The 25431-nt window shown below is 42.8% G+C and overlaps 2 protein-coding genes across 3 annotated transcripts in view; one reads left to right on the top strand and one right to left on the bottom strand.

The window, feature by feature from the left end:
* The window catches only part of SPG11 (SPG11 vesicle trafficking associated, spatacsin), a 35702-nt gene extending 23574 nt beyond the window's left edge, over window positions 1-12128 (bottom strand). For both annotated transcript variants that reach the window (XM_009470002.2, XM_087743308.1), the window contains exons 1-15: window positions 11831-12128; window positions 10597-10781; window positions 9565-9792; window positions 8567-8765; window positions 7873-8010; window positions 6710-7173; window positions 6311-6456; window positions 5079-5211; window positions 4550-4705; window positions 3086-3264; window positions 2738-2914; window positions 2188-2259; window positions 1642-1769; window positions 795-973; window positions 109-316 (exon numbers count right to left, since the gene is read on the bottom strand). In XM_009470002.2, the coding sequence (XP_009468277.2) occupies window positions 109-316; window positions 795-973; window positions 1642-1769; window positions 2188-2259; window positions 2738-2914; window positions 3086-3264; window positions 4550-4705; window positions 5079-5211; window positions 6311-6456; window positions 6710-7173; window positions 7873-8010; window positions 8567-8765; window positions 9565-9792; window positions 10597-10781; window positions 11831-12042 (2804 nt within the window). In that variant the 5' untranslated portion in view covers window positions 12043-12128. The remainder of the gene's footprint in view (window positions 1-108; window positions 317-794; window positions 974-1641; window positions 1770-2187; window positions 2260-2737; window positions 2915-3085; window positions 3265-4549; window positions 4706-5078; window positions 5212-6310; window positions 6457-6709; window positions 7174-7872; window positions 8011-8566; window positions 8766-9564; window positions 9793-10596; window positions 10782-11830) is intronic.
* A 556-nt stretch (window positions 12129-12684) lies between these two features.
* CIAO2A (cytosolic iron-sulfur assembly component 2A) lies at window positions 12685-21872 on the top strand. The gene is made up of 5 exons (XM_009470003.2): window positions 12685-12901; window positions 16472-16636; window positions 18401-18450; window positions 20268-20313; window positions 21402-21872. The coding sequence occupies exons 1-5, from the start codon at window positions 12775-12777 to the stop codon at window positions 21497-21499; spliced, it is 486 nt and encodes a 161-aa protein (XP_009468278.1). The 5' UTR covers window positions 12685-12774; the 3' UTR covers window positions 21500-21872.
* Window positions 21873-25431: the final 3559 nt, after the last annotated feature.

Genomic DNA, 25431 nt, shown 5'->3' with positions numbered 1-25431 from the left:
ATAAAAATCAATATGTATCAAAGATTTTATTAACACGTACTTCTATCGCTATCTGATTTTGGCTTCACGTAAGATAGAAAGTTAGTATAACGCATTAAGGGCACATACCTAGCCAGCTTGTTTAATATATCATTTCTCATATAGCTACTACATAACGTGTTCCGGTCAATAATGTCTGGAGTAAGAGGGGGCCAGTTAGCTTGTCCACACAAAGTCTGGTTGGGCTCAGATTCTTCAATCCATGAACAAATATTAGGCCAATCATGCTGGGCTGTCAAGTGCATCCAAAGAACCTCAGGATTACACGTCTTGAGTTCTGTGTTTCAAAAAGGCAAACTGATGAAACCAGCACAAACAAACACTACTTACGGAAATACTGACATTTCTTTACACGCGTACATATTTTTAATGAACGGTTGCAAATATGATGCTGAGATTAAGTACACTGTTACAGCTTGTTAGAGCTTTATGTCGGAAAAGCTGAACGTAATAGTACAGTGTAATAAGCTTCACAGAACGCACCAGAGCAGGACATTTACAAGTGGCCATGCATTAGACAAGTCCCTTTCAGGTAGTTCCAAATTTTCCCCTACAGGAAAAACACAGATCCCTGCCAGAACGCAAGAGGATGAAAACGCATTGTTGACCCACTTTCGCTGACAAAAGATAAGTGACCTACCGTGGCAGCACACAACTTCGGTTACGTCAATGCCGCTTCCACACAATTGCAATATACTACGCCAAAGATTTTTAATTCACAATTTCTTTTAAGTCCTTAGTACCAGCATACTTGCCTTGGCGTGTTTTTTTGGGGAGAAGAATCATTTCCTGAATAAGCTCATCCCACCACTGAGCCCAGTTAAACATCACTCTGACTCTCCTACTGTGAACCCGACGTCTATCACAATTCAACAACGCGTCTAGAACAGCTGTATGTCTGGAAAAGTCTTGTTCCTTTCTCCAGTTCTTGAAACTGCAATGAAGTATTGCATTAGGACCTTTTCTGGTATTCTTTTAAAAAACAGTCCACAATCTAACAAATGGAAGATGATGAAAGGGATGCTAGTCCATTTTGAAGAGAGTTCTGGAAGTGTTAGAGGGACTTACTTCAGCTAAAAGTTTCAGAGTGCATATGAGAGCAATGAGCAAAGAATTCCCTCATTTTTCCAAAAGTGACATAGCAAATGATAAGTATTGTAATGCTTTTACAATTATTTACCTGTAAAATTATTTTTCTAGGTTACTTTAGTTTGCTATATTATGGGTATCATATATCAAAAATAGAGCAAACATTCCATCTGAACGTTTCATTTGATTAATAATTCTAATCATATCATTTGTTATTAAAAATACTTCATTGATGGTGATGATGACATGAACAGAAGACCTCTGTTACACTGACGATAATACATCGTGACTTAGTCTGGAAAGAACATGAGATCAATTGTTACATTAATGAGAAAAGTAATCAGTTCCCACACTGACCCTTATTTCTGCAAATGAAGACCGGTGAGAAATTAATGAAATTTTACAGAAGACTGTATTTGTTAGTGCAGTAAATCATATGGAATGTAGAAGCCAGCATATTTAAAATCCTATTAACGTTATTAATTAATAATTAAAACTGATAACCCACATTACCTGGAAAGAGATTGAATCTCTTTATTTTCTTGGAAGGATTCCGAGTAAAAGCTTTCAACCTGATGCACAAAGTCTATCATTTTCTTCTCTTTTTCAGAAAAACAATTTTCTTCTTGTAAAACTTTCACCTTTAATTCAAATTAAAGTATTACCTCCAATTACAATTTTTATCTACTTATCATATATTAAAGTTGTACATGATCCTGCAAGTGTAAAGAGTTAATCAACTGTAGGAAGAAATGCTGGATACGCTTAAATTACAAGAGGGCCAGGACTTCATACTGTGTGCAAGCAGATGAGAACTAGATCAGAGCCAGAACAAAGAAACGACATTTTGACCAATTTTTACTTTAACTGCAAATACAACAGAACGTGGGCATGTCAGTGACATGTTTCAGCAACCGCACTGCAAGGATGCAGGGACAAAACCGGTTTGTTCCCATTCTGAAAGTGTGTTCAATACAATGCTTTCTCTCAGCACAAATACACATCAGGCTTCAGACCCGAGAACATCAGCTGGACAAAAAAAGCCTTTTCTACACTTACCAACAAGTCTCGTACATGCTTATCAACTGTGTAGAAACATATCTTACGCAACTCCTCCTTCACATCAAAGCCCTAATAAAAAAGAAGATACTCATTGTATGCGAACTGTACAAATGCAGCTGTACATGGCAGAATAAATGCACCTGCTTTCTTTCCAAAGAAACCTTTTACAGGCATGCTTGTGATATTCACTTCGCCAGTTATAGAGATTTCATAATAACCCAGGGATCTGCGCGATGTCTCCAGCATGTCTGGACCTAAGATGTGTACCCTTTAATACCTGACTTGCCAGAAGCACCTTTACACTTTGCTGATCACGACATCACTCAATACACATTCATAAATAGGCTCCCTCAGCATTCTGAAGGCACATTAGCGATCAAAGCCGTTCTTTAAAACAAGTTAATTTTCCCTGTAATACACCACGTATGTGGTAGAATCAATACCTCCATAAGACACCTAAATGCTCCCCGTACTCTTAGTATTCGTTTATTTTGTTAGTCATCAAGAAGTGTTAAAACTATCAGCATGCTTACTGAACACCTCTCACCATATTTCTTAAAAGTTCTGAGGCCCCTCTGGTGTCATCCTTCAGAAGACGGTCATAGACCACATTCAAACCTGTCTGAATAAATTCTTGAAGACTTTGAGCAGGATGCTGATGCATTCGGAAGAAGGTCTGGGCCTCTGGCATTTTGTTGCTTAAGATGGCCTCAGCAATGACTTCCTAAAAGGGGAAAAAAGAACGGAACAAACTGATCTCATTAATCTTCAATGTTACTATCTTTATAATCCCTATATTGATTTTTTTCCCCAATAGTTTAAAGACATTTCCGTATTAATAATTTCCTTAAATACATTTAATAAGAATAGTAAAAAATGGATTACTCATTTTTACCTCTGGTGTCAGTTTTTCCCACATGTGGCTTTCTTCTAATGCAGGTAGGTCTTCATCAAGATCACTTCCCGTGTGTACTGTATTTATTTCTGGTCGAGGATATTTTCTCAGAAATTTTCTAAGTTTAATAATGTAATCAGTCAAAATATCTGCACCCTTCTGCAGGAATTTATCAGGTTCTGTCAAAAGCATGCAAGATAACAGTTAAACAGAAATGAACAATAGAGCATTTTTCATGCTTAGCAATGTGGAATGCATTCTCCTGACTAATAAACAGAACAGGCCTCAGAGGAAAGAGCACATCAGCTCTGCATTGCAGTGTGACCTGCACAGGCACTGATACTGCCCACCACTACCAGCACACTGTCAGGATACAGTCACAGTGGCCCCCCTGTCCTCACTGATGTGTTTTCCCCTTCAAACTGAGAACTGAAATTTTTTATTAATACAACCAGTTATTAGTCAGATAAGTCCCATTTAAAATGCAGGGACTTTTAAACATAACATTCATGTAGTAAGAAACAAAGACTACTAAAAATAATGTAGAAAAAAAAATGATTAAGACTAACAGTTTACTATCAGAAGAAATTGGTTCTGCTTTAACGTGTAAGCCTTTGGTCCACACACTAAAAAGCATCACTGAGACAGCAATTCAGCAGGACAGCACACTGTATGTCGGGACATGTCACCCCACTCTCCATAGTTTTCTCTAGCAACACAAAACTGTCCTCTGGAATTCTGTCATTTTAATACTTCACTAGTATACCAGCTGTTACTCTATGCTTGCACCTTTTAGGCTGTAGTTCAAAGAGCACCATTTCAGCAACTGTGCCAGCGTAAGCAGTCGTGCACTGCCACATCCAGTCTGCAGCCCCCATCAGACACTGCTTCCTGCTTCTGTGCCGCCCCTCCGGTTATACTGGGATGGGCGACTCTGTTCCCACACAGTAAATCGGACTGGGAAGTGCTCCAGACAAAAAATAACCTGGTAGGCTATTTTTTTTCAGCTGTATCAGTTTCTTAAACTAGTCTATTCCATTCCACAGCCACATAAATATTTGTGCCAGAATATTTCAAGTGGCGGCACTGAGAAAAGAACAAGCAGCTGAGGGCTAAACTCAAGCCACTGAACTGCACTGCCGTCAAGTATCCAGCAATAGCCTGAAAGTCCCATTCTGCCACTCTTATGCATCCCAAAATGATCCCATTGACAGTATCCTGTCTGACCCGAGAGCCTGACCCTGTTTGTTAGCCTGTTTGGGCTAACACAGATACTGTGTTCAGATTAATTTCTCATTAAATTAATTTCTCGTAAATATCATCTTTCGTTCACTTAACTCTAGCACATATTTTTTGTTAATTCTAGGCAAATTTAGGCTTTTAAGTAAAAAAACGAATTGTTCTTACTTACCTAAACAATGACACATTACATTACTACATATGATTCAAAATGAGTAATCTTACCCTCTGTGCGCACAAAAATTTCTTCAAGTTGCTTGGTAAGAAAAGTCAACGTGAGGTTTAGCAGCTGCTCAGAAAAGTGTTTACTGTGAGGCTCCATATCATTTTCTTTGATTGCTGAGCAAAGCAAGTTTAAAGCTGGCCTCAGCTCTTCCAAATCTGCAATATTTACATAAAAAAGTTAAAACATCTGCATTCTACCATATGACTGACCACATACATTTAAAATTTAAGTTAAAAGTCACAAAGGTATGCTACAAAAATCTTCTAAAATTTGTCAAACAATACACGTAACATGCTTTGCCTTCACATCCAAATGCTTATAAACGTATGCCAGTATCAGAACACAACAAAAACCCCCACACAGTATGCACCATTTCTCTCTTATTTCCCAGAAGCAGAGTAGTTGCAATATAGCACCGTCCAAACATACAAGAGCACAGGCAATTCAATCTGCTTTTACAAACACATAGCCATAAACAGAAAGGCAATGAAATTTAAACCGCCGCGTAGTTGAAAGTATTTCACTTACTTTTCAGGTAAGACTGGGATGCACTATCAGTAGACTGTTCGGGTCCAGAGCAGGGCGCAGACAGATTGAAAAGACCTTCTTTGCTTTTTAAAAATAAGTCTACTGTGTCTAGTTGACGATTTTCCAAACCTGCCTAGACAAACATGCAGTAGAACAATTATGCATGTATTCTAAAAATATATATTGTACGCCTACTGCTAGTATTTTTACTTCACGCTCAGTGACAAAGTATACATGGAGAAAAAAAGGAGAAATTTAACCTACGTATGCAATACGTGTAGTCTGAAATAACAAGGTGACCTGTTCGGTACCTGCTATGCTCCTTTAACAGGCTTTGCAGAAACCCTGCCCCGTATCTTCAGAGACAAAATGTTAATTCAGCAATTTATTATAGAATTTGATCTGGGATATAAAATAAGTACTGTGAGAGTCAGGGCCTTGAACAAGCTTACAGCAACTGAAAATTGCTGTGAGCCTCCCCCCCATCAATTCACTTTCCATCATGCCCTTCAAATAAACCCAAAAGAACCGTACCAAATGTCTCCATCTGAGCCCCCTCCCTCCAAACACGACTGAAAACGTACACTGACAGTGTACTGAATGACGGCGTGGACAAACTGTTACAGAGCCCCAGGCTTCTGGAACGATATTATTTTTAAACAGGATCTCTGTCATCTGAAAGTAGAACTAGAGCACTGGAAAACTGCAGACAAAAGCAAATTTGTTTTGTGGTCTGGTACATTAAAACTATTTTATCACCTCTTGTTAAGGGACGCCAAGCAACGTTTGGTAGCTTGAAGTTCTCCTCTTGGCTTTACAAGAGTGGTATGATAAAACCAAAAATCTAGTTCCAAGGATTTATTTTAATATTTGACATTTTGCAAGAGAACAAAAACTGCTGCAGAAACTGGCAAAAATGCTTTTGGGTCCAATTAAGAGGGATTTTTGAGCACTGCTTAGTTTAAAAAAATTATTTATTTTTTTAATGTGTGTTAACTTTGTTGCTGTATTTCTTCTTTTGGGTTACTCATCTGGGTTACCCGGGTTTTACTCATCTGGGTTACTTGTGTTTTTTATTGTTTATTTAATAACTAAACCACTACTTTTTGCCCCTAGGTTACTGAGGCATACTTTTAATCGTGTCTAAAAACAGCATTAACATTGCTAAACTGCATTCATTACTTGAAAGAAGTATTTTTGTCATCTGTAAGACACGAAACAGATTTCTTTACCTCTAGCGCATGTATCGGAATTGAACATCGTTCCCATCCATTCAGATGACAAACAGAATCTACGACTCCAGCGCTGCCATAGATCATCAATCTATTCAGAAACTCTTCTTGAGTTAAACCAAACAGAACTAAGGAGAGACCATGCTCTAAATAAAAGAATCAAACCAGAATTAAAAATACATGAGCAGGTTGCTACACACCAACATTTCTATCTACTGCCTCTCTTCCAAAATAATGACACAACACTGCAGTGGCTCCATTTGGATTTCACCTCAGCAAGAAAGCATTAGAAATTAGCCAGCAGCAGCCAGGCAGCCAGGAAAGAAGAGCACTACAAAAAAAAAAAAAAGCTTTTCTCAGAGGGCTACATCAGAACAATTATGTAAAAACCCCCCTCACCTGTCAGAAGCAGACATACTGGCACCTCTTTGCTGCAATCCACATAAACGCTATTTTTGCCAAAGCGGTAACACGTCACATCTTGTGACTCAAAATCCCAGAGAGCAAGAGTCAATCCTTTGTCATTTGTTAATACTACAAACAGGGCTTTAACTCCAGTTACCAATTTACACTCCAGTTTCACCACTTCTTGTGGTGCTTCTACAGGGATTTGTTTCCATCGCCGTCTTGCATCGCTGAGGTTTGTACCATCGCTTTGTAACGGTTTGGAAAGGGCCCACGTAACAGCCCGTGGAACAAAAGCCACCATCTTCTCAGAATCTTCATAGATTTCAGGATCATGATCTTCAAGATGGGTAAAAAACTGATACCAAGGTAAATTCAAGTCATTCACCACATCTGGAGAACCTGGTCGTCTTCTCCTTACTCTATCACGCAGTGAGGATAAGTGCGCCTTCCAGGACCTGGGACGAAGAAAGAAGTTACCTATAATACCAGGTATTGCTCCAACAACAATGCAGATAAATAAATTTTTAAAGTTGCCTCAGTGAAATAGCATGCATTTTAAGCTTATAGATTCCATCCAGCATCTTGCACTTTAACCTTATCATGCCCTGTTTATTTCTAAGTACTGTTTGCAGCCAAGCTGAATGATCACAGCTGCACTAGCTGACAACGTCCAGTCTTTTTTTTAAAAAAGAAAGTAGAATGACATTAATTCCAGAATTTAGTATTTATTCAATTTACATCAAGTTATAATTAACACATTTTATTAGTTTTAATACCTCTAATACGAAGGGTCACAACAGGGTTAAAATGTTTTACATGAACACAAATATTTTCTTATGAAAACAAATATTTTGAAGTGCACATGCACTCATCTGTGCTAAACAAGCAACAAACTGTAAAGTACCTGGAATACAAAAATCTGTCAATACTGGTTCAAACTAAAGGCAACACCCTAAACAGAATTACTATTTGGAAGCTGTTTGATGACATATGTAAAGTCATCTCAGCCCATTTCCTAACATTCAAAAGATTTAAAGCAGTATGAGCTGATTTTACTTGCCACAACTACAATTAAAAAAATTCAGCAGTTTATTAATCAATGATCCAAAGGAGGCAAAACCCAGCCTGTTTTAGAAAGCATTTTCGTTATGTACCTGTCCGTGCGGAAAGGCAAGGACAAAAGCTCCATGCTATAGTCAGAGCTAGCAAGGTCATCCTCGTCGAGTCCTTCAGGAGGCTTCACCGGAAGATTTTCAGAATCTCTCTTGCAGAGCAAGTGCCCAGGGAACTGTCTGTAAAGAAATAAATATTAGAGTTTCACCTCCCTCAGATGATTTAAGATTATTTTTTCCTCCTCTGGGAGCTATCAGCAAAGCACTTTTCTCTCAGATTAATAGCATCCACAAAAATGTATCCAGGTAAGCCATCAAAACCCGATGCTATTTCCTTTGAGGTGGACAACACCTCTAAATTACAACCTAGTCCTAATTTATCAAGCAGAATCAGTAAAGGTGTATCAGAATAGTTTAACAATCCCATACCCTACAGTATTTCTAAAAGGTGCTACCAATCACCACTGGCACGAATTGACAGCACATATCCTAACCTTCCTAGAAAAAATATGAAGTCCAATACGAAGATTTTCTGTTCGTTAAAGTGACAGGGCATAAAGTGGACCAAATAATAATGGGCAATCTTTAAACAAATAGGAAATTTCTGCTCTACCACAGAGCCAGAACTCAACATAAAAAGCTGGCAGCATCTCAACTATTACAGGACCAAGATTAGGCACTTTTTAATGTTAGTTGTACTCAAAACTTTCAGTTAGGAACTGTGCAGCAAACGTACCTGAAGTACGTGTTCAGATCCACCGAGATGGCATGGTTGGAAGAAGTGATGATCACAGCAACACTGAGATCGTGCGACACTTTCACCGCGGTGAGTGGCGATGTGATGGCGGGACTCCTGTCCTCAGCCGGCACGTCTCCCTGGCAGAGGGCTACGTTGACGTTTGCTAGATTTGCACCATCGAAAGAGTCAAATACATCTTTAAACAGCGTCAAAGAAAACACCAGGCCTCAGAGTGTCCAACAAATAAGAAATTACATAGAAGGGGAAAAGGGTGAATTTCTGTTAACTTTGTGGTCCAAGCCAATCTCTGCACAACAAAACATTTAGAATTGTTTGTTTTACAAGAGCATTCTAAACTCAGCTAGGATCAGAAGTGAACTGTGCTCGGTGCTGTACAAACACACAACTTGTGCCATCTCAAAAGAGTTAATTTATACTTGGAGGCGAACTGGGACAAATATATATTGGCAGTTATATAATTAGGAGGAAAAAATACCCTGACTTTATCGCATTTTTTAACATATGTGTCAGAAAAAATTGACAAAGAACAGGTTAAAATTGAGGACCCTGTGGAACAGTCTGACAGGTCGGAGCTCCTGGGCATTAGCACACAGAAGACAGTTATCTGGTTTCCAAGCTGTGATTCCCTGCACATCTGCAGATATTTCTAAAGGACCTAATTAAGAAAAGAAAGGCTAGTGGCAGTAGATGCGAGCTTGTTATACACAGATCCGCATACCAAAAATGCTGAAAACCATTACTCCGGTGCAAAACCGATTTCCAGTGGCACGTTGAGAAACTACATTTGACACAACTATGGCGGTTTTACTACGTTAACTAGCACTTTGCTACACGACCCCTTTCTCGGAAGCATCTTCAAAACAGGCGCTTGAATGTCTGTCAAGAAATTTCTGCTTAACTCCGACAGAATAGAAAAACGACTTTGTTCTTCCAGATCACTTACACTGAGAGCTAGTCTCGACTGCAAAGGATACAAATCCAGCCAGAACTATCTAACAGAAACAGGATCCCCCTGCAGAAGTGTGTGTCTGTTATTCTTTCCAAAACTTGCGGAGGCAAATCAAGGGTAAAGCAGTCACATGTCTCTAAGGGTGAGTTCTTTCCAGGAAAGGTAAGATGCACAACAATAACGTTATTGAGCAGAAGTATGCATTTGTTGTTTTCAAAAGACAGTATCCTCAAAGAGAAAATTGAAGACAGACCTGTAAATTTAAGGATATTTCAGGATTATAGCAACCTGGTACTTTTGATTTGTAAAGATATCTCAAGAAAATTACAGCCCAAATTCATTGCCTCCGCTACCATCCTAATAAAAGTTGGGACTGGGAAGGGGGGAGGCTTGTTTTGTTTTAAATCTCACTTTCTATGTCAGTAGCACTAATTTTAGAACAGTTTCCTAAAACAGTGCAGGCTTTTTAAGTGGACAATACTATGAAGAACACAAAAGATATTCACAAAACAGTATTTCGGTCAGCACTGAAAATAAAAACTACAATTTTTTGAAATAAAAATACTTCAGCAACGAAGACTGTTTAAGAACATGTAAAGCATCAAAGTTCTAGGTCTTGGAAAGACAGTGCATTCCAACTGTACCCTATGTTTGCTAATCATAGAACACAAGGTTAAACACATAATTAGTCTTTGCAGGATTAATGAGGAGCCCTATCTCTACATTCTCTTCCCATCAGTTCCAATATTAAAGGGAAAGTTTGAGATAGCAGGGTTGCATGAATATGTTTTAGTAAGGTCTATTTTTAACTTTCTATCTTCTGAACACCTTACCCTATGACAGTTTAGTTCCCTCTAAGAATGTCATCTTTGAATACAGAAATGTCACTATTATTTTGCAAGTTCATTAACACTGCTACTTATCACTTTCAATCAGTGTAAAAGTATTTGACACTTCCCTAGCGTTCAATCCTACTGCCTCGATTTGTTTCACTAGGCGAAGCAGAGTTAGACCTACAATAATTGCAAATATGGAACACACATTGAAATTTACTCACTAATGTTTTTAACTTCAAGGAGCTTTTTAAGTGTATCTTCCTTACAACTGTGCAGGGAAATTGGGTTGTATTTTCCATCTTCTATAGTGAATTCATAGACAAACAGTTCATGACTTTTACTAAGAGCCAGTATTTTTGTCTTGTCTGCTTGCGGATCATCATCTTCTCTGTTCTCCCACATGAAGCTGAAGATACAACATTCGGTATGTTTATTGACCTTATTCTCTTTCCACATTTCATACATTGAACAGTTCTGGAAGTGTGCTAATGATGGACAGTATAATTTTAAACTTTTGCAGCAAAGATTCTGCCGCCACCCCCTCCCCTCCCAATACGAGAACATAATTCATCCCTAGCAGAGACTGCAACACAAGACAGCGCTTGTGGAATCCCTACTTCTCCTCCTCTCAAGAACACAGGGTTTTTCTATCCTTGTGCATCTCTTCCCTTTCGTCATCCATGACACGTGCCACATGAGTGATGCTCTGCTTCAGGACTTCTTTTAGGAGGAGGAACACCAGCACTGTCAGCTAGGGAGAAGCAGAGCATATTGCCCATTTCCATATATTTTGCCTCCCCGTTGCTCGGGCTGAGAAACTCTTCAGGTGTCTGCCTCCACATCTGCTTGCGTACGGAGAGGGGAGCAGGCAGAGAGGAAACAGCCAAAAGGCCACTTAGGATGGGGCAGAGTGAAACACGAGGCTAGAGCACCGTAACAGTGTCGGCATTGCTTGACATTGCAGACGTTTAGAAATGCAATGTGACTGCGGTTTTGACTCAGCATTAAAAGCTACTGAAGCAGATTAAAAACATCTTGTGATTGCTGAGTGTCACGCACAAGAGCTTGCCCCTGACCAGCAGACAAGGAAGTCAAGCAGTCAGGACACTACAAAAATATAAGCCGGCAACTCTACGAAACCAGATGAATTTTCTTCTTTTTGTTTTTTGATCTACTGTAATGAACACACCCACACCTAAACAAATAAGTAGATATAAATCAGCGTCCCCTCCAGCAATGGGATTTTAAGTGGAGCACCTCCCATTTCAAGGCAGGGTTTGAAGACCCCCTCAGTCTCCGGCAGCTTCCAGGGCCTGCCCTCCCCTGCGCGGGGCTGCTCCCCTTCGGGGCGCGCCCTCAGCCCCTGGGGTCCGCCCGGCGCCTCTCACCACAGCGCAGCGACGCCGGGGCACCCCTCCCGGCCTCCCCTTCCCCTGCTCGCCCCCTGCCACTTACTCAGCCCATGCTCCCGGGAGGACGCTGCCCCGGGCCCGGCCGCCTCCGCTCGGCACCAGGGACTCCAGGTAGATCCCACCAGGGACCAGGAGGCTGCCCAGAGCGTCCTGGCCCCTGCTCAGCCGGACCCGGGCTGCGTCCCGCAGGGAGCCCTGCGCCTCCCCCGAGAGGGGTGCCAGCAATACGCGCAGCTCTCGCTTCGCCCCCTCCATTCTCCTCAGGGAGGGCCTCCACCCCCGGCCTAACGACCGCCCGCACCGCGACCCGCCGCCATCTTAGACGGGGCAGCCCTTCCTTCCGGTCAGCTGACAGCGCTGACCAGTACCGAGGCGCGACTACAACTCCCAGCAGGCACCGCAGCCCAGCGCCGGCGGGCGGGGAGGCAATGCGCGCTGGGAGCTGTAGTCTTTGTGAGCGGCGGCGGGCGGGGACCGGGCTGCCGCCACCTTCGCTCCCTGCGGGCGGTGAGATCAAGGAAGGCGGCTGCCTCCGGGGACCTTTACGTTCACCACAGCACCTGGGGGCGCGCTTCTGCGCACAGCTGAGCCGTCTGAAGAAGCTCAAAATCTATCCCTAATTCCCGTTATCCAACCTCTGCCGGCGCCATGGCAGCTCCACAGAGCCCAGGCAGAGCCGACAGCGCTGCCCGGGGTCGCTGAGCCCCCTCGGAGGGGGCTCAGCGACCCCGGGCAGCGCGATGAGACCCCCAGGAACGGTAAAATCCCGCCAACGCCGAGGGACTGGTTAACCACGCCCTCTCCCCCCGCCCCCTGGGCGGAGCATCCGCAGCACAGCCCCGCCCACAGCCCCATAACAACCTGTTCCCGCCTCTGGGCGGGGCCTCGGCACTTTTGACCCCGCCCCCGAGGAGCTTCCCGCTGGTGGCGGCGGCGGACGGTGGCCGCCAGGGTCCGTTTCGCGCTCTCCCATGGCGGAGCGGGAGGATGTCGCTGGTGTTGGGGCTGCTGTCGCACACGCTGAGCAGGGTGTTGTGGTACTCCGGGCTGCGTAGGGGTTGCCATGCCCCCCGGAATCAGGCCATGGAGCAGGAGAAGGCGCTCGAGGTTTACGGTGACTGTCGTGGGGTTGTTGGGGGGTCAAGGGTCGTCCCTCGGCGGGGCGAGAGTCGCGAGGGGCCTGCGAGGGTCTGCGGGGCGGGGGTGGCGGGGGTCTGTGAGGGGCCCTGGGGGCCGCTGGTGCTGTGCCCTTGGGGGTGTTGGGGGGGGAAGCCAGGCCCTGCCCAGCCCGTGTGGGGTCCGAGAGCTGTGCCCTGGGGTGGAGCGTGTGGGGGCGCAACTGCGGGGTCCCTGAGGGGCTGGGGCGAAGGTGGCTGCTCTTGGTGGGGGGCAGGACCCGAGTCTGTCTGGCTTGCTTGAGAACTGGGATCCCTGCCAGAGGGGTGGGGAGGGGTTACCCTTGGGGTGCTGGGGAGTCCAGGAGGTGTTAAGGGAAGGGCAAGGGCCTGTCCCGGGTGCCTGTTGGCTTTCCCCAGCCACACTGCCAGCCCCAGGCTCCGTCTGGAGATGGGGTGGATGCTGTGACCTTGGGATGGAGCGTGTGCCAGGGTCACTGCTAGGGTCCTGAGTGCGCTGAGAGGGCGGTCGTAATGCACCGCCTGAGTGGTGGGCGATGCTGCTGCTTCCCAGCTCCCGAGCGTCTGGCAAAGGGGCTGGGTGGCTGCTGGGTGGCTCGGTCCCTGCGCTGGGGGGAGTTCCCTTAGTGTTTCATCACCTTAGAGAGAAGAGGAGCTGGACACACCTGGAAAGGCAAGTAATTCCAGAAAGGTCAGCCAGATAGTCCAGCGAAATGGAGATTTCTGTTACTGAATGACTGAGGTTTTTGTAAAATACGGAGAGATTTCACCTCTGGAAATGCTGCATGTAGGTTCTTAGAGGATTTCAAAAACATTGTCAAGCTTCAAGCCACTGTTATTCTGTAGGCCATTATGAGTAGTGTGAGGATTTCATGCAGCACTGTACACAGTTTTATCTAAAAAGAATAAAAGAGGAAACAATGTCAACCAAACTAAATTTTAAAACTTGAGTGATGTTTAAATTTAGGTACTTTAAAACACCAGTGGTTCTAACTAATAACTTAGGTTATGAGCCTTCAGCATGTAAGTAGTCCTGTTGGTTTCAGTTCATCCATGGGGTTGTGCTTGTGCATGATCTTTGCAGAACTAAAGCATCTGTCTGTGTAAAATTTAGATTTAAAAGACCAGAGATATCCATGAAGTACTGCTGAACTAAATCAACTTCACTGTTTCTCTCACTGCTTGGTGAAGTAATTGATTTCTTCTTTAAGTGGGACTTTTCACATAGAAAGAGGGTAAAATTTAAAAATACAGGAAGACGTGTATCAGAAATCACAAGGAAATGTGTCTGTGAAGATACTTCTGTTGTATGTATATATGAAGTAATTTCTGTTGGACTAGAGGATCGTTGTAGGTCCCTTCCAACTGAACTGTTCTATTCTTATGGATAAAACATCAAAAGTCATTTCAGTGAGAATTCCCCTGCTTAAAATCAAATGGGGTTAGATGCTGTAGGATCAAAAACATTTTCTTTAAGTTAGTCTTTAGTCTTTCTGTTTTTGTTGAGATGGTTTGTTTGGCTCGACTTCTGTAGTTGTCTAAGACTTCAAGCAAAAAGTGATACTAGAGACCAAACAATGGAAAAAAGGTGACAATACTTTTTAGCAGTCTGACAAATGAGACTATTAATCTGTTTGCTGGAAAACATCCTAATAAAGCTAGACAGTTTGTTTGCTTGTTACCATCATGATCCCTAATGTAATTGAGGGGACAGCTATCGATTCTTTGGGAACCCAGAACAAATAGCCTTGTGGCATCTACCGTGTCTTCTAGGTGTGTGATTCAGCCGCATCACATCCTTACGATGCGGACAGAGGAACGGAGGCTAGGGGCTTCAGAATGATTCGAGCAATTGTCTGCTTCCCTGGAAATTAGGGAATGGGGCTAAGTTCTCTCATTCATGCCAAATTTTGTTTTATGGTACGAGTGACGACAACTTAATTTGGCCAGCAAGTGTTTCCCAGACCTGCTGAAAGGATTACCTAGGTTTTGAGAGCAATTTGAGTAGCCCTTGCAGGAGGGTGAGAGGTTCTGAGAAGGTGGGGTGAGTACCAGGAGCGAAAGCATGTATAGCTGTACAAAACCAAGTCTTTTCCTCCCTCCTTGGTCAGAGGCTTTAGGGTATGCCTGCACGGACGGCGTCCAGACAGACGTGAACTCCCGTTCCTGCCTGCTGGCTGCCTGCTTCCTTCCTGCCTGGAAATAATATTAGCAATATTGGTGCCATGTTGTACTGTGCCTGCGATGCCTGCCGAGAGGCTGGGCCCGTCGGCTTAATGGCAGGGACGCACTGGAAGCGGCTTTGCAGCTCTCGAGAGCTGGGTGCGTCTGTCTGTACCTGAAGATAGACTGAAGTAATTCACCATAGCGAAGGCTGGTGTCAGTTAGCTATCGTAGTAGAGCTATGGGTAGGGCTACACTAAAAAGAAAATCACTACAGCTAGCTAAAAATACCTCGTCGTGGATCTTAACCTGTATCCCTTTAGTTACCTTATTTACACCAGAAAAGCTTGTACTTGCATTTCTAAGGGGCAAACAACAGCACACAAGGCAGAAGCGAGTGAGAGGTGACAGCTGGGAACTTCCTAGGTTTGGCCCTCGCTGTCAAAATTAGCGTCTCTTCAGGTTATGCCGGTGCATGGCACAGATGTGGATAGGCTCGAGATCTGACTGCCTTTCCTTCTGTGCTGCATTACTCAGCAAATACATTGACATGCAGAGACTTATTTTTTCAGGCTCTTAGGAAGCTTACTGAATTCATATATTCTCTTGTGCATTATTTTTCGATGCCCTATAATCAAATATTGTAGCTTTTGAATATTAATTTAAAACCTCTTGCTCTATGGAAAAAGCAACAATAAATGTAATTCTGTTTCATTGTATGATGAAACCTCCTTAAGCTAACCCAGAACACGTTGCTTCTATAAAAGGCAACGCTGCTTATCATTTTCTCTACAGGTATATTAAAACTAGTTGATCTCTACATTTTACAAGCTAAGGAAGTGACCCTTGATACAGATAAATATGGATTAGTGCATTATTTTTGTATTGGCCTTCCTTAACATGGCTTCAGAATCGTATCTGTGAGGCCCAGGCTGGGCAGTGGAGAGAAGAAGATGAGAAGGAAATCTGGCTTGTCTTGTTAATAAGTTAGATTTCGAAAAACCTGAAAGGCAAGCAAACCTATCTGAAATACTACATCTATGTATCTCTTTCGGGTAGGTTAATATTAAATGACCTGTAGTCCTGAAGATAATACATATCCTTTAATAGGCATGTTTTGATTTCTATTTATTATAATGGGATTGTAAAAATAGTAGCAAGTTTAGAACTGGAATGGGAAAAATATGTGCACAATGAACAATAAATGCCCTACTTTGTGCAGTTCTGAAGCAGTTGGTGAGATAATGTAGCACTGATATTTACAGCTCTGCCTTTGCTGAAGAGGAGCAAAATAAACAATGCTGGGAAGATGGTTTCTAATAAAAGTACCTTTTATTAAATTCAGGAAAGCTGCTTTATTGTTGGTCACTTGTCTTCTGCTTTAGATATAATCCGTACTATCCGGGACCCAGAGAAACCTAATACTTTAGAAGAACTGGAAGTGGTAACGGAAAGCTGTGTTGAAGTGCAAGAGATAGGTGAAGACGAATATCTGGTTATCATCAGGTTTACACCAACAGTACCTCATTGCTCTTTGGCTACTCTCATTGGTAAGACTGCTGTTTCGTTAAATCTGTAACAATGAGTGTAAAGTTAATTTTAGGTTGTCCGAATAACATCGGTCTTGGTTGAAATTCAGTATTGCTTTGCCAGCAGTTTGACCAGGAATTTCATCTTGGGAACCCTATTAGCAATACAAACAAACAAAAACCAGATGAAATGTGGGGACATCCATCTGTTCTTATCAAGTTAGGGAAACTCTTCAATGAAAAGCTCTCAAAAATCTACTGGGAAGTGGTACAGAATTCCTTCTTTGTTTTCCAAATTATTTTAGTAATGTTAAATTAAAAATTTTGTCAGCTCTTAAATTTTAAAAAAATGTTAAAACTTTATGATCGTTTCCCTTATCTTTCCCTTACCTTATGGACTGTTCTCTATTCCCACACATGTATGAAAAACCCCGCATGCAATCCAAGAATACAAAAAAAAGCCGGACTGTTAGAAGTTTGAAAGCAATTAAGTTGACTGAGAATCTGCACTGGCTTATTTTGCTTTTTTTCTTCCTTATTGTTTGTGGTGAGATCACACCTGAAAAATCACGTCTGAGGTCTCTGAAATGATTTGTTTAAATGTACCAAGGTTAGCGACTCTTACCCTTCTATATCCATACTAAGATTTCTCAGCCTATTTTAAAGATTTAAGGGAAAGTAAGTCTTCAGTTTAATGAAGAAGTACATGTATTTATGCCCGAATAAACCTTTGCAGCTTTATGTAGAAAGTAAAGTAGAGATAGTAAAGCATTAGCATGCCAAACTAATAATTCGTTTACAGTTTGACCCTGTTAGGAACGTCAGTGGGTTAAGGCTCAGACCTGAGGATCAACGATGTACGTGTCAAATCTTAAACTTCGTGCTAATCACGTTCTCAGCACTTAAATGTCAGCCAGGTCTTTGGTGTCTGCTTGGTTGTGCCGTCATTATTGGTATTGTGTGACCTCTGAAGCGCAGTTCCTCCTGCTGTTGTTACAGGAAAGGGTTATGGTAACTGTTTTATAGTTGGGTAGTATAGGTAAGAATGTAGGTGGTAAACAGCTTTTTTTTTTTCCTAAACTTCCTTGTCTGTGCAGAGTACTCTAAGCTGGTAGTTCTTCTGGGAGTATTTTCTACTGCTGTTACCACTGGCTCAGCCTGAGGACAAACTGGGGCTGCGGCATGGCTTTGTCCGTGCGTAGCTCCTCGCGAACCAGGCCTTGCGGGGAAACTGGAGTGGGCTAGTGGTGGGGGTGTCCCCAAACCTGGATCTCGCTCCCAAAGATGAACCACAACGCCCCTCTGCTCAGTCTGTACGTCAGACGTTAAATAGTGAAGTTACGGGCTTGAATTGCCCCCAGGTCATTGCAGGCTTGTGTTCTTCAAGCAATTTGTGTTGGACGTTTTTAACAAACATTAGAAAATGGAACAAGCATTCTTCTGAGTACAAATGCAGCCACAGTGACAGCCGGGAAGCTCTATCAAAAATATAGAAGAAAGCTGGAAATGGAGGAATTTGTCAGTGTTTAGTGTTTCTAGGAGGTGTTTAGAGACCAGAGACCTCCTAAGCTTGTAAGGCCGGTATGTGCTTAACTGAGAAGCTATGTCCAAAGGGTCAAACCACAAATTATTTAGTCTCCTCTGTGGCTCGTGCTGCTCAGAATACAAAAGGAGAAGGTTGTCAATTATACGGCTGTTTTTTGATTGTTAAATATGGATTCTCTGAAAATGCACCTCAAACCTTGAATTTTACAAGAAAATCTCTTATCTGTTTTGTTTAAACAGGCCTTTGTTTAAGAATAAAACTTCAGAGATGTTTGCCTTTTAGACATAAGGTAAAGTATCTGTTCTGGAACTTGCTTTAAACTACATGAATGTATGCCAAGTTATCTTTAAAAAAGCGTCTGCTGCAGGACCAAGTAACTTGCAAGCTGTGATTAAGGATGGGGTCGTCTTAAAGCTTGTAGTTTGCCTATGGAGGGAGTGAATGTTGCAGTACAGTGTAGCACCTGAAGGGATCTGTGAAGAGCTGTGGTTCTCCCTTTCCTTTACAAAAGAGCATTTGTTGCTGCACTTCTGAAATAAACCGTGTTTCAAGGGATTTCCCCACCAGCTGTCACGCGAGGTCTTGCTTGGCGGAAGAGAGGGCGTTTTCAAATCCAACGTTACAAAGAATCGAAGTCATACTTTTGCCTCGCAGAAATTTAATTTGGCCTTCTGCAGTATTTCAATATATCTAAGCATCATAAATATAAAATATTAATAGTTACTGACTCTGCTGTACCATTTGGAATATCTGAGAGTTGTCTCCAGTGGACCAGCCCTCCGTGAGTGAGCCGTGAAAGCAAGAGAACTACTCTGTTGTCAGTTAGAAACCGGTTGAGGGGAGTTCTGCTACGTTCTGTAGGCATCATCTAGGAAGTAAAAACTTCAGAGCAGGTTCATTAGAGTTTAGAAGAACTGCAGAATTCAGAACTGGAACTGCATTGAGGGAATCTCTTTATGACCTGTGTCTTAGGAACTGTTGTATAGGTGGCATACGGGCCTGACCCTGCTCAATGTACTGTCCCTAACAGGGGCCAGCCCTGGCTGTGCTGCTGGAGTGTAAGAAACTGTATAGGAAACAGGGGGTTAATACGTCCTTAAAGAAAGCTGTTTGGGTCTTGGCAGGAACCAAGAGTACTTTAATGACAAATATAGTGTTTTATAGACCTTTAGAAACTTGCCTGAAATAATTTAAAGTATAAATTCATTAGCTTAGGATTTCTGGTGTCGATTTTTTTTTTTTTTGGTGGTTGTTTTGGTTTTATGTTGCTAGCTTCATCGTTCCAGTTCAACAGTGTAAAGTGAGACTTGCATTTCTAGAAAATTAGGTAGACAGTGATTTATTATTCTGGACACATGGTAACAAATAGGTTTAGCTTCAACGAGATAAGATAAAAGGGATAGGGTTTGTTTACTTGGTTTTCCTTTGGTACATCAGTTTTATGAGATCTCCTTGCAGCTCAACACGCGTGAAGGGTTTTTTGTTGTTGTTTTTCCCAGGCCTGTTAAATGCATTAAGGTGATTTAGGTCTGTTTAGATTCTAGTCTTATACTCTGCTCTCATGCGGGAAATGAATACTGCCTTACACTACCATTTTCAAATAGAATATCTGTGATTCTCATCATTGAGCAAAACTTACTAGGAATATCTTATTAGGAATCTCTTCCTAAGGATGTCTTTCCAAGAGTGCTTAGCTTGTGAAAGCGACACTTGCGTTTCTGCTGACTTTTAAACAAATTGTTCCTGAATTGTGGCCTGCAGAGAACTTGTTGGGAACGTAGTGCCAATTCTCCCCTCTGTTTCCAGTAGCCTAACTGCAATTACTTTTTCACAAGAGCGGTTGATATTAGTGAGAAATGAATGCCTCCGCAATTTTGAAGGAAGATTAGTGGGGCCTCTCTGAAATGGGGGAGGAGATTGTCTTGTGATTGTGTTGTAGTGAGGTCTAAGATCAGCTCTTGTCATCGATCCCTTTTTGTTGTCCGTGAACACTTTTAAAAGCATGAATTACCTGCATTGTATGTATATTGTACAATTTTTTTCTTTCAGTAATGAATATATTCAACTGTTGATGTATGCATCTAACATTAACGATCTCTCCTCTAGCTGGAAATCTACATATCTGAAGGTACACATTCCACTGAAGAGGACAGTAAGTAGAGCTTAGGAATGAGTGTAGCTTTAGCCTGTGTGTTTGTGTCCTTTTGAGAAGTCCTTTCCTTCCCCTACCTTGCTGTCCTTTTCAGAAATGAATACGCTGTTAAAGCTTTAAAACGACACATGTCGTTGAGGCTGTTTCAAAAGCTGTATTGGTACTGTGAATATATGCTTGTTGGTGTTTTGGGTTTTTAAACAAAAAAACCCCACAGTCCTTGCAGGTGTTGAGCTGTTTATAACAAAAGAATTTGCTACTGTGCTGCTGAATAATTAACACGAAGAACTTCCCGACCAGTTGGTCTCGCTATCTTAACATCATCATAACAAAAATATATGTTGCTCAGTCAACGTTTAAAGCAAGACTTGCAGGACATCAAAATTCTTTCAAAGCTGTAGCCAATCACTGGCTTAAACACTGCTAAAGCCTTTGTCCAGGCAATGTCCCAGGCAGTTTTGTTCTGAAGCATTAGGTATCTTTGGGGAAAATGGGTTCTTTTGATTAAATGATTAGAAATTGAACCCGGAGAACTTGGACTACTAACTTGTCACAGACTTCACACTTGATTTCAAGACATGTCATTAGTGCATCTTGCGTTCTTTTCCTAAGCTGGAAAAGTAAGAAAAATGTTTGGTTTCTGATGGTTGGTTTTTTGTGACTGAGCTTTCATTTGCTTTGTTCCCAGTTTCCTATTAATCCTCTGTCCTTTGACTACAGGCTCTTGAGCACCCTCCTATCCTTCTTGTCTTGTTGTCCTTCTGTTGCGTCTGGCACAACCTTCCTATTCTAGGCCATGCACCTTAAATGTCTGCCTGTACAGTGCTTTATTGGCTATTGTACGAATTTCAGTTCTGGATATTATGCAAATAGGATCTGCCACCTAAAAAGAAAATGGAAAAGAAAGTTGACACCAGGTACTGTTACTGTACAGCGGCATCTTCGCAGTCTTTGAGCCAGCCATTCACTAAGCTTGCAAAATCTTCCCTGCAGTCTGATATCTGGCGTTTGTCGTGTTACTGATGCCGTGTGTGTGAAGTACCGCTGGAAACCGCTTCTGACTTCTCTTTTCATGTGATGTTTTGCAGTCAACAAGCAAATCAATGACAAAGAGAGAGTAGCAGCTGCGATGGAGAATCCAAACTTGCGTGAAATTGTGGAGCAGTGTGTTACAGAGCCTGACTAGTAGCTGGAATACCCACAGAGTGATCATTTTGATACATTTCTTAAAATATCTTTGTTTAAAAAAGAAAGAAAATAATAGTAATCAAGGCCTTGAGTTGAATACTTGAGTTCTTTTTATCTTCCACATGTTTTTTAAAAAGAAATTGTTTATAAGATAGATTTAAATTATGACGAATTAGTCTCTAAAGTGAAGTGTTTAGTGTTAAGAGTTTGTAATTTCTGGTGTCCAGAGAAATATTTTATGATTAAAAACAAAACAACACACAGTATTGCCTTCTGACAGACATTGTGATATAAATTCAGTTTTGCAAGTAAAATTTCTACATTGTTTCAATCACTGCACTGTAAAAATAAAACAGATTCTTGTACTGAAATGCTGCTTTCTGAGTGCAGAAGCTTTTCTTCTTTAAGCTTAGGTTTAGATTTCTGTTAGAGAAGGAAACACTTCATTCAGCTTGTTGTTAAACACATTGAAGCTGAAATGAATTCAGGAAAAGTATTCGGAACCAAGAGACTGGACTAGAACAAGGTAGATTTTTATTTTTTTTTTTTTAACTGGGACACTACTCCTGCTAAATATTTGCTTTTTTCCTCTGTAAGTACATGTTTCTGATTCTGCAGGCTTTGCTTTATTGTTACCCTGGGGGTGAAGTTTTCCTATAGACAAGATCTTGCGAGTTTGATCCTGCTTTTTCTTGCGACTTGCCTGCAGTGTGGAAGGTGAGAGAATCCCACAGCCCTTCATCCCTGTGGCTCCCACTCTCCCGTTCCCTTTTGCTGCTCCCTCACTAACCTTCTCTGGGGCGCCCGTAACGCTACCAGATGGTTTCTCACTGGAGACGTTCCCGAGGGTTAGTTTCCATTGCAGCTGTAGATTTGACCATGGATTTACCTTTCCCTGAAGAATTAGGCAGATATTTCTCGCGCCGCTGTCCGTTTCCCAGTGGAAGTGATGCTCAGCAGCTGCCGGGCAGCCACAGGAGGGCCTCAGCGGTGAATGTCTGCGCAGGGAGAAAGGCTGGTGCCCCCCATCTCCTCCCCGTGGCGCCCGCCAAACTGCGGGTGTCCCGGCTGTGTTGTCTGGTCAATGCGTTGCAGTCGTCCCCTGCAGTGGTTGGGGAGAGATATAGGGAGCCGTTCCTCCGTGGAACGGCGATTGCTCTGGTGCGCTTGTGCTTGGCTAAACGGTGGGAAATCCTTGGGGGGTCAGTGCAAACATCTGTTGAGATTTCAGGGATTTGTAACCGTTTTAAAAATAAGCCACATAAAGCTTTCCTGAAGGCATGAAGCGACTGAATGGACTGCAGCGGAGCTGTGCATTATGAACAGTGGGGGAAACGCTTCCCTTTGTAACACAGCGTGCTGACACCTGTCACTGCTGTGCCAACAAGAGCTCGTCGTCTCCCTGCTGTCACTGCCACAGGTATCTTAAAAAAAAAAGGGGGGGGGGGTAGAGAACAATCCTCTTTTTCCATAGCTTACTGCACATCTGCAGAAATGTCAGTTCTAGCGGATGTGTGGCAAATTACTTTCTTAACTTAGTTACTCCGCTTCAATTAAATTTCAGTTAAATTTCAAAAGCCTTTGTGCCCTCCTTGCTCACTCTGACTTTAGCTTGAGGGGAAGATGTATGTCCTCAAGCAGCACTTTGTAGAGATGCTTCTGTAAAAATGTAATTAGATGTAAGCTTAAATGTGGGACGCTGCTATGTCCGCTACCTCAGGTGTCCAGCAGAATGTGAAGGGAATTAGCTGCTTGATGTTTGCATGGGAAACTAAAAGCTTGGTACTGTTTCCAAAATAAAGAAAGAGCCCACGGACCAGTTTTTTTTAAAATTCTACTTTGGGTAAAACCTAAAATCGGTGTATTTAGACTCCTGCTGGAATGGTCTGTCATGAAGTATCCTACAAGATGCATTTTGCAAGGTTTTCTGTTGGGATTTTTTGGTCGGTTGTTTGCTTCCCCCCCAGCTGGGAAGACTCATTAAATGGTAACTACTTCTGTAAAATAATTTCTTTTCTATGAAAAGGAGGTGGAGATGTTTCCCTGTGATAAGGTTCCCGGTTTTGCTGTGCCATGCCATTAAAACAGAAGTATAGAACAAGAGCAATGTTTTTCTTCCCCACTGTTTACTCTTTAATAAACTAGTTAGATGGTAACCATTGCAAATTGTAGTTTCAGGAAATGCAATTAGCAGTTCGGTTCCATATAAAGGATTTATTCTCTGTAGTTACTTCTTGTCAGCCCAGCACTTCTAATACAACTCTTCTTCCAACAACTTTTGCATTGCTAAATGATGATGTACTGGGACGCTTGTGCTGCTCCTCGCAACTTCTGGTTTTGTTTATTGCTCCGTCAGACTTGCTGTCGCGCGTCGTATCCAAAATGGCTTCAAGGCAATGTCTGCACAAAGGCTGTTTGAAAGAGAAGAATACTTCACATAGAAGAGTGTCTATTTCCATTTTAAATTTAAATCGAAACTGACTTTGTTTCTATTTAGAAGCACTCTGTCATTTTTTTTTTTTTTTCCTTTTCAAAAGGAGAAAAACAAAAGCAAAGGATTCTTTTAACTACTAATGATTTCTGGAGAGAAGGAAAGGAGCAGAGCTGGAAACGCTTTGGAGGTGTTCTCCTGCGACAGGGAGCGTTGGGAAAAGACGACAGAATCACAGAATGGGTTGGTTGGAAGGGACCTTCAACGATCCAAGCCCTGCCAGGGACACCTTCCGCTGGACTGGGTTGCCCGAAGCCCCGTCCAGCCTGGCCTCGAACGCTTCCAGGGCCGGGGCATCCCCGCCTTCTCTGGGCAACCTGTGCCAGTGCCTCGCCACCCTCCTACTAAAGGATTTCTTCCTTACAGCTAATCCAAATCTGCCCTCTTTTAGTTCATAACTGTTACCCCTGGTCCTCTCCCTTCAGGGCCTGGTACAAAAGTCTCTCTCCGTCTTCCCGACCAGCCCCCTTTCCGTATTGCAGGGTCTCCCCCAGGCTGAACACCCCCAGCCCTCTCGGCCTCCCTCCGGAGGAGAGGTGTTCCAGCCCCCGGATCGCCTTCCTGGCCCTCCTCTGAACCCACCCTCTGCGTTCAGGAGCTTTCAGAAAACCTGTGCTCATGTTCCTTCTTTTTATTTCCCCTTTTTTGTTCCTTAAAAATCAGTTCTTTTTGCCTGGAAGGGAAGCCGAGCGCTCCGAGGGCTGCGTGCCAGGTCCTGGCCCGCTGCCGGCGCCGAGGGTGGCTGAGAGCCCTCAGGCCTCTGGCACGGGCGAGGGTAACCACGGCTGAAAGGCTGCTATGATTTGCGTTTGTCTTTGCTCCCTGTGGGCCGTTCAGTGAGGTAAATACACGGGGGCAAAGATGACTTTATCAGAGGTGCAGGTTACACTGGTTTAAAGCCGCCATTAGAGCCTGGGGAGTTGTCCCTCAGAGCCATCTCTTTATCCTCTAATTCCACATTTTACATTTTTGGCCTTTAAGCAGAAACTTTCTCAGAAAACGTTCATCCCTTGAGAAAACTTATTTGTTAGCCAGACATCCCAAAAGAGCACTTAGGTGCCTTTTCTCTCTGTCTCCTGCCACAGCACAGCTCCCGGGTCTGATCTTCCATGCCGATGCTCCGGGAACCAGATGGAAGAGGGCGGTTTTCAAGTGCGAGAATCAAGCAAAGAAGAAAAGCCCTGAAGCCTCTTACACGTTTGTAGTAAGAGAGGTATTGAAGACAGATCTGGATTTGTATCACCCAAATTTTAGAGCGGTTCTGTCTGCGGGTCGGCAGGCGCAAGCCGTACTCCAGCGGTACGTCGGGAGCGTAGCGGTGAAGTGCCTCAGCTGTTGGGAGTTGTTCGGGTGCGAGGGTCTCCTGCTACCGCTGCTCGTTGTTGGGGCTGATGAAATCGCTCTGGCAAAGCTACCTGCATCGAAGTGCTGGTGACTGA

The sequence above is a fragment of the Nipponia nippon genome, unplaced genomic scaffold, assembly GCF_047370975.1.
Source record: "Nipponia nippon isolate SJK-2023a ecotype South Korea unplaced genomic scaffold, ASM4737097v1 scaffold_9, whole genome shotgun sequence".
Taxonomy (NCBI): Eukaryota; Metazoa; Chordata; class Aves; order Pelecaniformes; family Threskiornithidae; genus Nipponia; species Nipponia nippon.
Note: the sequence above shows the minus strand (reverse complement) of the source record. Positions and strands in the feature narration are given on the sequence as shown.

Excerpts from the sequence above, each read along its gene's own strand:
- CIAO2A (XM_009470003.2), top strand. The coding sequence starts at position 12,775 with ATGTCGCTGGTGTTGGGGCTGCTGTCGCACACGCTGAGCAGGGTGTTG. Across the intron at positions 12,902-16,471 it reads GAAGGCGCTCGAGGTTTACG|ATATAATCCGTACTATCCGG; the intron begins GTGACTGTCGTG and ends CTTCTGCTTTAG. Across the intron at positions 20,314-21,401 it reads ACATTCCACTGAAGAGGACA|TCAACAAGCAAATCAATGAC; the intron begins GTAAGTAGAGCT and ends GATGTTTTGCAG.